General features: G+C 42.6%; 1 protein-coding gene across 1 annotated transcript in view; it reads right to left on the bottom strand.

Moving 5' to 3' along the window:
- Nucleotides 1-12,108, bottom strand: part of RIC1 (RIC1 homolog, RAB6A GEF complex partner 1) — a 2,584,659-nt gene that overhangs the window by 2,231,652 nt on the left and 340,899 nt on the right. Inside the window, exon 9 of the mRNA XM_044061149.1 lies at nt 10,899-11,043. Within this exon, the coding sequence (XP_043917084.1) occupies nt 10,899-11,043 (145 nt within the window). The remainder of the gene's footprint in view (nt 1-10,898; nt 11,044-12,108) is intronic.

Raw genomic sequence — 12,108 nt, 5'->3', positions numbered from 1 at the left:
AACTCCTGTTGTAGGCAGAGAATAAGAGTAATCATAGTTTCCAGGCTGTGGCAATGTTGAGTCCAAACACTTTTTAGGTACCACTGAAGTTTCCTCATATGCAGTCTTGCGTATGGAATTAGTGGGATGCCACGAAGCCCATAGCCTGAAGAATTTTTCTTGCTGGGCCTTTGTTGCCAACATTTTGAAATAGGTAGTCAGTTGCCTTTGTTTGTCTGGCATGAGATAAGCCATCTGGGCAGTTGTACTTAAGCTTGCACCCAGGAATATTATTTCTTGAGAGGGTACTAGTTTTGATTTATTTTCGTTTACTGTGTACCCTAGGCATGTTAGAAGTCTTTTCACAGACGTCAGATGCTGTAGAAGAATGTCCTTGTTCTCTGTTTGAATAAAACAGATGTCCAAGTAAGGATATATTTGTATTACTCTCTGTCTGCAGAATACAATTACTGGTGCCAGGCACTTTGTAAAGACCCTGGGCACAGTAGATAAGCCAAAGGGCAGTGCAGAGAATTGGTAATGCATTGGTCCTGCCTTGAATCTGAGGCATCTTCTGCATAATTGTCTGATTTGGACATGCAGGTATGCCTCTTTTAGGTCTAGAGTCACCAGCCAAGCGTTCTTGCCCAGCATGGGCAGAAGCTGCTGCAAAGTCATCATCTTGAATTTTGGTATATCCAGGAATGTGTTCAAAATAGATAGGTCCAGTATTGGTCTTGACCTTTCTGGGTACCAAGAACAGTCTTGAGTAAAATCCTTGTCCCTGCTCTTGGTCTGGTACTTGCTGAATGGCCCCCATGCCCATGAGGGATGAGACTTGTTTTGGTGCCTCTGCCCATAGATTTTTTGGCAGATCTGGCCAGCCGTTTGCCTTTGGCAGGGTATGGAAATGAAACTTGTACCCTTGTGACACGATATTTAGAACCCACTTGGCCTGGGTTATAATGTGCAAATTTTGAGAAAAAAGTGCTAATTTTCCCCCAAGGGTGCTGCCAGGAGATAAGTGCTTGGTGCAGGCAGGGGGAAGTCATTGGGACTGTTTCCTGTATGGTTGTGATTTGTCTTCTCCAACTTTGGAGGTAGAAGCACCCCATTTGCTTTGACCTGTAGGAAACTTGCACCAGGGATCTGCCTCTAGGGCATCTGGATCTGCCCCTTTGAGGTCTGTCTGACACAGGAAAGGACCAATTCTTTGTAGGCCAGTGTCTACTAAACCTAGGTGGCTCTACTTGTAAAAAATCTTTGACAGTTTGCATAGATTTAGCTTTGTCCTCCATTTTCTTTAACACCTCCTCTGCCTTAACAAACAAAGTATCATGCTGTAAAGGTGCATCTAATAATTTAACTTTGACATGATCAGGCAGATTTTGTTCCTTTAACCAAGTATGCCTCCTAATTACAGAACTCGTAACTGCGGCCCTGCAGGAGGCCTCCAAAGAATCAAAACCACATTGCAAAGTATGCTTTCCAACTTGTTAAGCTGCATGCAATAAATCCTGCATTTCCTTGTTTTCTGCACATTCAGAGTTTAATAACATTTTCTGTTTAAGCAATGCCATGACATGTTGCTGATATTTGAGCATGTGAAACTGACAGTTTAAGGCCCTTATAGCCAAGGTAGCACATGTGTAAACCTTTTTTCCCCATCTATCCAGTGCCCTAGAATCTCTGTCAAAGGGGGTAGGGTTTTTTTTGCGGTGGAAGCCTTAACTCCTTTGGGACCCTGTGAAATAGTTTCTGGGTCTGCAGCAGGGTTTTTAAAAAGGAATTTATGAGAGTCATGAACCCTGTAATATCTGTCAGGTGTAACAGGAGCTGGAGGTAAGGAGTCGGGGGTAAGACTAGACTCCGAAAACACATCATCTACAATATCTAACACCGGTGGAAAGGCTAGTGGCCTGTGTTGTAGTAGTAAAAGGAAATCTCTGAGCCTCTTTTTAGATTCTGAAAAACCATGGCTCTCCCAGTGGAAATGCTCCTTCATGGTATGCAAGGTTTCCCCAAAAGAATAGTCCTCTGAAGGAGAGGCTGAAGGTATAGATTCTTCAGCATCAGAATCCTCATGGAGGGGAAGAGAATATTCCTAATGAGAAGAGGAATCAGAAGAAATAGAAACTTTATCTGAAGATTCATAGTCAGCCTCCTGCCTAGGCCTCATAAGGAGGGGGATGGGAACCCCTGATCAAGGTAATTAAGTCTTCGGACATTTTGAGCATCTGTTTTTTTGGGCATAGAGGCCTGTCCACGTGGCTCTTGAGTTTGTTTATTTGCTTTAGGAGGTCCTTTAGTCTTTGCCTTTGAAGCTGAGGTTGGTTTAATGTAAAGATGTTTAGGTCTGAATACACCCTCAGAAGCCAGTGCCTGCTCAGCAGCTCCGGACCCATCTGAAGGAATAGTATTCTGAGGCTCCAATATCTTGAGTTTCCAGCGGCATGGCCGACTCCATGTGGGAGTTGGTACGGCCTGCAACTCTAAAGTAGCGGGCGTCAGGGGCTGCAAAAGCACCTCACTGAGAACCGGCAACTGGCTTAGGAGAAGCTTAGTCATCGGTTTTGGGCCTCAGTTGTCGCTCTCCTTTTCTTTGCATTTTTTGTGAACTCTGGTAGTCGGATGGCTATCCAACGACATTTCTAGATAATTAAACCGGCGTCCAAAATAGTTTAAAGCAAAATCATACCGACGCTTAATAGTGCGTTGGTTAAATCTAGCACAGAACCGACAACCAGCAATGTTGTGATCAGGGCCTAGGCAAGGAATACAGTAAGAATGAAAGTCCTTATGAGGTATTTGCTTTCCACAAGAAATACAATTAACTTTTTCTGACATCGGTCTGGAGCAAGAAAAAAGTTTCCCCAACGGGGTACTTAGCTTTATTGAAGACTTCGGATCTGAAACTCGAACACGAAAATCTCAGGAGTCAGCTGACTGGCACTTGCGAACTGCTTCTGCTTCGGGCACCGCACGGTAAGAAAGACTAAAGAAAATGGTGTCGGACGCATCTTTTATACCTCTGATGACCTGACATCAGGGAAGGGGCAACAGCAGCCGACGCAGGATCCAGGACTTTGGAATTCAGGCTGACTGAGGGCAACCTGCTAGCAGGATTACCCAAATGTAATGACTGCAACAGTGAAACATGAAGAACATCAGTCTTCCAAGAGAGGTACTTCAGTTCTTAGGATGCTGCAGGCTCGAAGGAGGCAGAGTAAGATTTTCTAAAACAGTTCAGGTCCCAGGCTAGGGTGGGTTGTCTTCTGGGAGGCCTGATATTAGAGGCTCCTGTAAGGAACTGTTTGAAAAGAGGATGGGAGAACAATGGCTGTTCTGTATCAAAGTTTGCCGAGATAGCAGAGGCATGAATCTTTATGGAGAAGAACAGACGCTTATTAGGAAGCTCAGCAAGATAATCTAGAATAGGAGGAATGGACGGCAGATGCATGTCTGCCCCCTTGGACAGACTCCAGGAGCAGAATCCTTTCCATTTTCCAGCATAAGATTTTCTGGTGCTGGGCCTTCCAGGTTCTGTGATGTCAAGGACTTGCTTGTTTAGCATAGATTCCTTGTTGGTTTTGGTAGAATAAGCCATGCTGAGAGCTTGAGTGTCTGAAGGTCTGGATGCAGCATTGTCCCCCCCAGGATAGCAGGTGAGGTATAAGAGGTAGCTGCCAGGGGGGCTGGTGAGATAGGCTGCACAGCAGTGGGTACCAATGCTGTCTGGACCAATCTGGGGCAATGAGGATTGCTCTTGGTTTTTCCTCCCTTATCTTGATTAGTACTTTTGGAATGAGAGATATTGGTGGGAATGCATGCACAAAGAGGGTATTCCAAGGGAAGGTCAGGGCATCGAAAGGCCAGGTGATGGTACTCCCTGGTGCAGAATTTCTGTACTTGGAGATTTAAATGAGATGCAAAAAGGTCCACCTGAGGGGTCCCCCATGTGTGGGTAATTTTCAGAAAATTGTCTCTGTAGATTTGCCATTCATGTGGGTCCAGCAGGTTTCTGCTTACGCGGTCTGCCAGGGTGTTGTTGATGCTTGATACGTACTGGGCTATAAGATGTAGTCCCATGGATGAGGCTGCTAGCCACATGTTCATAGTTAGTCTGCAAAGGGGGATAAGATTGTGGCCCTCCCTGTTTGTTGATGTACCACAAGACTGGTGTTGTCTGTTTTTGTGAGAAGAACCCCTGGTTTGAAGTAGGGTTTGAAGGATGCCAGACCATTTTGTACTGCTATCATTTCCTTTTAGCTGATGTTCAAGGACAGTATTTGTGCATCCAAGAGACCTTGGGCACATCTGCCTTCTAGGTGGGTGTCCCAGGCCATGTCCGAAGCATCTGTAGTTAAGGTCTGGTTAGATGGACGGAGGGTGAATGGCAGTCCCTTGTTCAGAGCACAGGCCTGGACCCACCAAAGGAACTCGGATCTGAGGCAAAGGATCACAGACAGGGAGGTGTCCACAGGTTGAGTGTTGACACCATAGGTTCTTTAGGTACCACTGAATTTTCCTCATGTGTAGTCTGGCAAGAGGTACCAGGAGGATGCATGAGGCCATGTACCCTAGAGCTTGTAGGAACTTCCTGGCAGAAAGCTGGGTTTGGGAGGCCAGAGTAGTGAAGTATTTTTATAGGAAACTTTGTTTTTCTGGGGACAGAAAGGACATTTGCTGTACTGTGTACAGTAACGCAACCAGAAATATGATTTTCCTGGTAGGTGTCTGTTTTGAATTCCTTTCGTTGATAGTGAACCCCAGAGAGATGAGTAGGGTTTTTTACAAATGGGAGGTGCAGCAGGGGCAGTTCCTTGCAGAATGCCATGATGAGACAGTCATCCAGGTAAGGGTAAATCTGTACACTGTTTTGCCTGCAAAAGGCAATGGCTGGAGCTAGACATCTGGTGAATACTCTGGGAGCAGTAGATAAGCCAAAGGGCAAAGCAGAGAAATGAAAGTATAGTGAACCTACTCAAGTGCAGGACTTTCCTGCATGATTCCCTTATTGGAATGTGCAGTTAAGCATCCTTTAGGTCTAAGGTGACCATCCAAGCTTTGTTTGGCAGCATTGGTAGAAGCTGTTGTAAGGTAAGCATTTTGAATTTTGGGATTACCGAGAAGGTTTTGAGAAAGGATAGGTCCAGGAGGGGATGTCAAGTACCCTCTTTCCTGGGAACAAGGAATAGTCTGGAATAGAATCCTTTTGCAATTTGTTTGGGAGGTACAGGTTCTACTGCCTCTAGGTATATTAGGTTTGCACTTGTTTTAGTGCTTCTGACCACTGGTTTGCAGGTACGTTTGGGTATCCTCTTGGAAGAGGTAGTTCTTGGAAAATGAATTTGTACCCTTGAGCAATAATTTTTAAGACCCATTGATCTTTTGTTATAGAGTTCCAATTTTCTCTGCACAGAGACAGCCTTCCTCCTAGCTTTGGTGTGGTGGAGGCAGGCAGAGATGGGAAAGGTAGTCATTGAGAGTTTTTTCCCATACAGGGTTGCTTTTGAACTCCTTGCTCTAGTATTTATGGGGGGCTACTGTTTTGTTCTTTGCAGGCCCTGAGTTTGAGTCCTGGGAGGGTCTTATCCCTACGTGTTTTGCATTGTGCCTGCCTGTTTGGTGCAGGAAAGGACCAGTGTTTTGACGGAAAATTACTGTTGAACCTAGGAGGTTGTACTTGAAGAAAATCTTTAACAGTCTGCATCGATTTTGCTTTGTCTTTCATCTTTTTAAGTACCTCTTCAGTTTTCTGTCCAAACAAGTGGTCTTTGTCAAGAGGGGCATCCATGATTTTAGCTTTGACATGATGGAGAGGTTGTTCCTTCAGCCATGCATGTCTTCTGATAACAGCTCCTGTCACTGCTGCCCTGCCAGAAGCTTCTAGGGCATCAAATCCACAGTGCAGGGATTGCTTTGCCATCCAAGATAAAGAGTGCAGTAATTCTGCTCTCTCTTTATTGTTGGCAAAATCTGGTAAAGTAGAAATTTTCTGTTTCAAATGTTCCAAAGTGTGCTGTTGATATTTTAACGTATGGAACTGACAGTTGAGAGCCCTTATAGTTAAAGTTGCAGAGGTATATACTTTTTTTACCCCATCTGTCCAGGGCCCTGGATTCTTTGTCTGAGGGAGTAGGATTCTTTGCAGAGGTAGCCTTAACTCCCTTAGGGCCCCGAGTAATAACCTCTGGATCTGCTATAAGATTTCTGTAAAGGAATTTATGAGAGTCAGATATCCTGTAATACTGGTCATGTTTTCTGGCGGCAGGTGGAAGAGTGTCAGGGGTAAGGCTGGATTTTTGGTAAACATCATCTACCACCTCCAAGATGGGTGGGATGGCCAGAGGCCTGTGCTGGGGTAGGTCCAGAAACTCTTAGTCTTTTCTTGGATTGAGGGAAATCCGTTGATTCCCATTGGAAGTGTTCCCTGAGAATGTGGAGGGCTTCCCCAAAGGAAAAGTCCTCCGGAGGTGATGCAGAAGGAATAGATTCTTCTGCATCTGAGTCTTCAGAGGTAGTAAGAGGATTTTCCTCTTCAAAAAAAGATGAGTGAGATCCCTCTGAGTCTTAATCCAACTGGATGTCTGGAGAAGGTTCCCTTCTCCTTTTGGATGCAGTGGCCTGATTACCCTGGATGAAACTGATGAGATCCTCTGCCATTTTAAGCATTCTAGTTTGAGGAGGGGGTGGAGTAGTGTAATGGCAACTTTTTGCTGTTTTCTTTGGAGTAGCTCTAAGTCTGGCCTGAAGAGTATCCCTCGGTGCTGTTGGTGTGTTAGTCGGAAGAGATGGCGAAGGCCTTGAAGTGAATTCTGAAGTGCGAGCGTTGTCCTCAGAAGCTGGTGCCTGCATAGCAGCTCTGGACCCAACCAAGGCAGAGACAGCCGAAGGCTTGTTAAGACGATGCAGTCATCTGTGGCATGCAGATCTCAGTAGAGGCCTGCGAAGTAAATGAGTCAGTTATCAGGGGATGCAAAAGCACCTCAATGAATTCCGAAGAACTGACAACCCTTTTAGTTGTGGTGTCGTCGGAAGGCTTGGCCTTATGCAGTCTGTCTCTATCCTTACCTTTTTTTGGAAGATCTGCGGTTTGCTGACTGACGGATGCTATATCGGTAATCGGAGATGGAAAACAAAAATAACTGGCTACAAACAGAGCTTTACAATGAATAGTTATAGCATTAAAGAGGGCACAGAACTGACAGAGGGGTGCATCGTGATATGGGCCTAAGCAAGTGACGCACTAAGAATGGAAGCTACGGTGTGGTATTTGCTTTCCACAGGCGAGACAGTTATTGACTTTTCTGGACATCTGTTAGTGCAAGAAAAAGGAAGGATCTCCAATGGGGTACTTAGCTTTAGACATTTTCAGCTGAAGTTTGAAATCTGGAAACAGCCGACCGGAAACGTTGCGAATTGCTTCTGCTATGGGCTCCATGGCAAAAAAGACTGAGGTAATGGTGCTGCCTGCTCTCCTTTATAGCTCAGATGACCTGACATCACCCAGCAAGTGACAGCAGCTGACGCACAAAACCTTGACTCTGGTATTCGGATTGAGTGAAGGCTACAACAGCATGGATAACCCAATGGTTAGGACTACAGCAGTGAAACACGAAGAACATCTTCAAGTTTACTGAAGTCAATGGGGGTATGGATGAATGTGTTGTGTTGATGAGGTCACTAAAATGGCCAAAACATGAATGCCCACAGCTTGTGGAGTTCAACTTTAATGGCCTGAATGTACCCATGAAGACTTAAGAAGTAAAAAGTCATGGGCATTCAGAAGCTATGTAGCTGAAACACTATGTTCTTTAGATGTCATATGCGTATATCTCAAGGGCCTTCATCACATGAGGTTTAAGGTATTACACTGTGAAAACTTCAGGGTGGTTGGGTTTTTCTTAGGAGTTTTTATGGAATGGTTTGCCTGTATGACCTTTTCACCCTTTGGTTTAGGAATCAAACAGCTAACCAGATTTAAAGTTTTTGGTTACATTTTTTAGGTCTGTAACATAAGTATCTACAGTATCTGTGGGATTACACTAAAGTTAAAGGGACGTAGTCATAAAATCCATTCACTGACATGGCACAGTAAGATGAAGTTATGCACTGGGAGGCCAGATAGGCCAGGTTAAAAATTACATCTGTTACTGTTAAGAGTAAGGGAATAAGCAAAAATAAATGTTTAATAAGCATAAATGAAAGGATGTGTGAAGAGCTAGGCAAGGAATACTACTTCCAAAATAGCCAGGTGAAGGTTAGACAGTTGTCTCTAAATGCTGGTAGGCTTGGTGGGGAAATAATCATGACAGCAATATCTGAAAGGCGGAGTGGGGAGCAAAGTTCTCTTATCACTGAAGTGATATATGAAAGGATTTTTTCTGACTGCCAGTTTGATGAGTAACTAATCAACAAATGAAGTGGGGCATCAGCAAGGCACTGCTCACTGACACAGCTGCTATCTGCAATCAGTGTAAATGTGGAGTTCTCAAACTATAGACTGGAAGGGGGCTATCTGATGCTGGCAAAGGGTCTGCACAATGTATTTTGTTTCACTATTTCTACATATTCTCTGGGTCTAAGAATTATACATCTATATCTGTTGCATGTACATGATAATTTCCATTGCATTACAATAACAGCTAAGGTGCAAAAGTTACCATGAGAGTTTGGGTCCAGAGGTGCAAATGAGTGATATTTTGCTGAGTTACATTTCAGAAACGTGGGTAACTTGACTCTCTTCTAGGGCTACAACTTACAGAAAAGATCAGTGCTCCAGCTTTGCTGCAAATATGGGAAATGCACTGACAAACCTACCCTATACAAGACCATAATGGCATCATGGCACACTGAATGCTGAGGCACTGTGGGTACAGCATAATGAAAAACAAAAAACAATCTGAGCTGCCACAAGAATGACGGCTTGTTACTGCTCAACTCTTGCCCAACTGATAATATGGCTATGACCAGCCAGTAGAAATCAAATGAGAAAGAGGCAGGCTTTATATCTGAGGGGGAAGGCCAAAAAGGAAAAAAGTTTGCAAAGGCTAGGGCAGGGAGCATCTCCAAATCAGGAGATTCCATTGTACTTCATTATAAAAGGCTAAAACACAAACTAAGGAGTTTCCATCAAGTGTACATAATGTTTCATGAAACTTAATCAAAGTTAAACTAGATAACTGGCTACATTTACTGAATTTAAATCTGTTTTTTGTTTGCCTAAGACAAGGTGATTGTTCATTTTCTTGCATGACTGCAACAGTCATTCCGTAAAGCTACCTTAACAACTGGGCACAGGATTCAATTAATGGTTAGGGGGACTACACTAACAGGTTTTAAGCGAATCAAGTAGTTAGGACAGAATATTTGTTATTCCTTCTATACAGCTGTTTGAAGTCAGTGACTTAGTGTGACTCAGAATAATCGCAAAAAAGTATACATCATTTTCTTATATAAGGCAGTTAATAAAAAAACATGAATAGCAAGTAGTTAGGACAGAATATTCGTTATTCCTTCTATACAGCTGTTTGAAGTCAGTGACTTAGTGTGACTCAGAATAATCACAAAAAAGTATACATCATTTTCTTATATAAGGCAGTTAATAAAAAAACATGAATAAAGCAAATGTATTAACTGTTGAAAAACTAGTCCCAGCCTTAAGGAAAAAAGAACTTCCAACGTCATGGATTTTTTTTTTATTTTAATACAAAATTAAATTTAAAAAAAAAAAATCAGAAAATACTGTAACAAGCAGGAAGCCACAACAGTGACTGGGTTTGTATTGCCTTCAGGCAGCTGGAAGGTATGTTTTACTGAAAGTAGTCAATGCCGTACTTATTACGTAGTTGGTATTATTTGTTTTTTCTTAGATTTGTATAACCAGACCTGGACTAATATCATTGTATTTTTACTCATTGCCTGTCTCATAAGTGTATTGTACATGTTTTTCAATTACCTTGCTTTTATCTGTGGAGCTTTTCTCCCCGGGCCTCTACTGAAAATGGACTTTGATCCAGCTAGACTAGCCCGGTCAACAAATGTAAAATAAAATAAATAAAATAAATAATAAATAAATTGAACAAATAAAAGCAAAAAATATATTATAAAGGTACCACTTCTGAAAAGCCTCTGAAATTTTTGTATGGATACATCTTAATAAATCTGCATTTAGCTGCCACATTTGTCATTTACTTTGAAAATGCTGAAACCTTAAGAAACAATAAGAAAACCAGTTCTACAACCTCAGTTGGATCCTTTCATTCACTCTATCACATCTGTGTTACTCAATTTAGGGTCATGGGGAAAATAAATGACCTGGCAAAGCAACTACTGTAAGGAAAAGATCAGATCCTAAATAGGATTCTAGTTCATCACTGATGTAGCATTTCTGCAAGTGTCAAGGTCTATTTATCTACATGTATTTCCCAAGTTCTGTTACCCTAAATTACATAGTTCTGTGATTAAAATTTCTAGTTTAAAAATGAAACTGTGAGAATGCAGATTGTGCGTGTTGGCCCTTGCAAGGTTGTTAATCCTTTTCCCACTGTTGTGCATTATTATATTTAAGAAAACTGAGAAAAATGAAGCTCCCAGTTCCTCTCCCCATCAAAGACATTGTTAAATTCTTGTGCAGTACACTTAGGGAGGTTTTGTCTTTGAAATGTTGAAAGTCACTAGGACCCCACTGAAAACCACACAGACACAAAAAGGGCATGCAGGCTCCTCACACAAGGCACCTCAACTGGGAACCAAACTTGTTTGAGGCAACAATAACAGCTGCACATTAACAAGCTCTAACCAAAATGAAGCTTGGATAAAAAAATCAGACTATTAGAATGACAGACTTAACACTTAAAAATGTCTACCTGGAAGAACAGAAAACAAGAAGAAAGTGTAAAACACAAACTACTCACGCAAAATCTTCGCCCAGAGTGCAAATGAGATGAGCTCCGAAAACACTCCACAAAGAAAGACCTCCACACTCCCATGTAACCATAGCAACACTGCAGTCTGGTGACCACCTGATGATCTTAACTGCGCCCGTTTTGTTCCAAACATCTGTTTAGAATTTGACATGTAAGACAGTTATAAATTTCTAAAGTGAAACAAAATATGCAATTCGTTCATTAATTTATTCATTCTTTAAATATTGCAGGTGAATATCTGTGCCAGATAGAATCTCAAAGCAGTACTGATATTCTCACTCTCAATGTCAGATCACTTCTCTCTCAGCCAAACTCAGCTGTAAACAGGAGCATAATCCTTGCTATCTTTTGTTGTACTTTTCTGGTATCTGGGAATTTACTGACAAACATGGCTATGCCCCCACAGTGTCAGATGGATTGAAAAAGTAAAGGCCGTCACTCACCAGGACCCCCCCTTCCCATGATGAAAAGCTCCAACAAGTCACACAAAGGAGACAATACTATCCATCCATGTACTACTGAAACTGCTTGTATTAATGAAAATGTGGTAGTCGTAAGCTCAGAGAACACCAATTTCCTCATCCTCAACATTCTCCAGTTCATTCTTCGGGACCTCCCAAGCATTACCATACGAGCTATGAGATGCAATTCCTCTAAAGTGTCTTGGGTCTGCTCTAGTGTCTCTCCTCCTTGTGGGTCATACCTGGTAGACGTCCCACAACAGGTTCATGAAAAAATCCTCACAAGGTGTCCAAACCACCTCAAATAACCTCTCTCAAACCAGAGGAGCAGTGGCTGCACTATGAGATGCATCTGGAATGTATGGCTCCTGAGTTTACCACAGAAAAGCTTGGCTACCCTACAAAGTGATCTCGCTTCTGCCAGCTGTATCAGTGATTTCATCTTCTCACTTACTCACTGTGGGAAGCTCGTGACCACAGGCAATGATGAGATACAGACCAATAAAATGAGAGTTTTGTCCTACAACCCAGTTCTCACTTCACCACCACATTCAGGTACAACACTATTTTATTTATTTATTATTTGTTGACCAAGATAGTCCCACTATGCTAGTGACCTCTTTTCAGGGATACTGGCCAAGACTCTTGCCACCCTACATTGCCTTTTTAGGCAGCGTTCCAAATTCCCACCATAACAACTACAAACAAATGCAATATGAGGGTCATGCTGCTCAACA

Source organism: Protopterus annectens, chromosome 2.part0 (assembly GCF_019279795.1).
Source record: "Protopterus annectens isolate FY-2018-M chromosome 2.part0, PAN1.0, whole genome shotgun sequence".
Lineage (NCBI taxonomy): Eukaryota > Metazoa > Chordata > Ceratodontiformes > Protopteridae > Protopterus > Protopterus annectens.
This window is presented reverse-complemented; position numbering and strand designations above follow the sequence as displayed.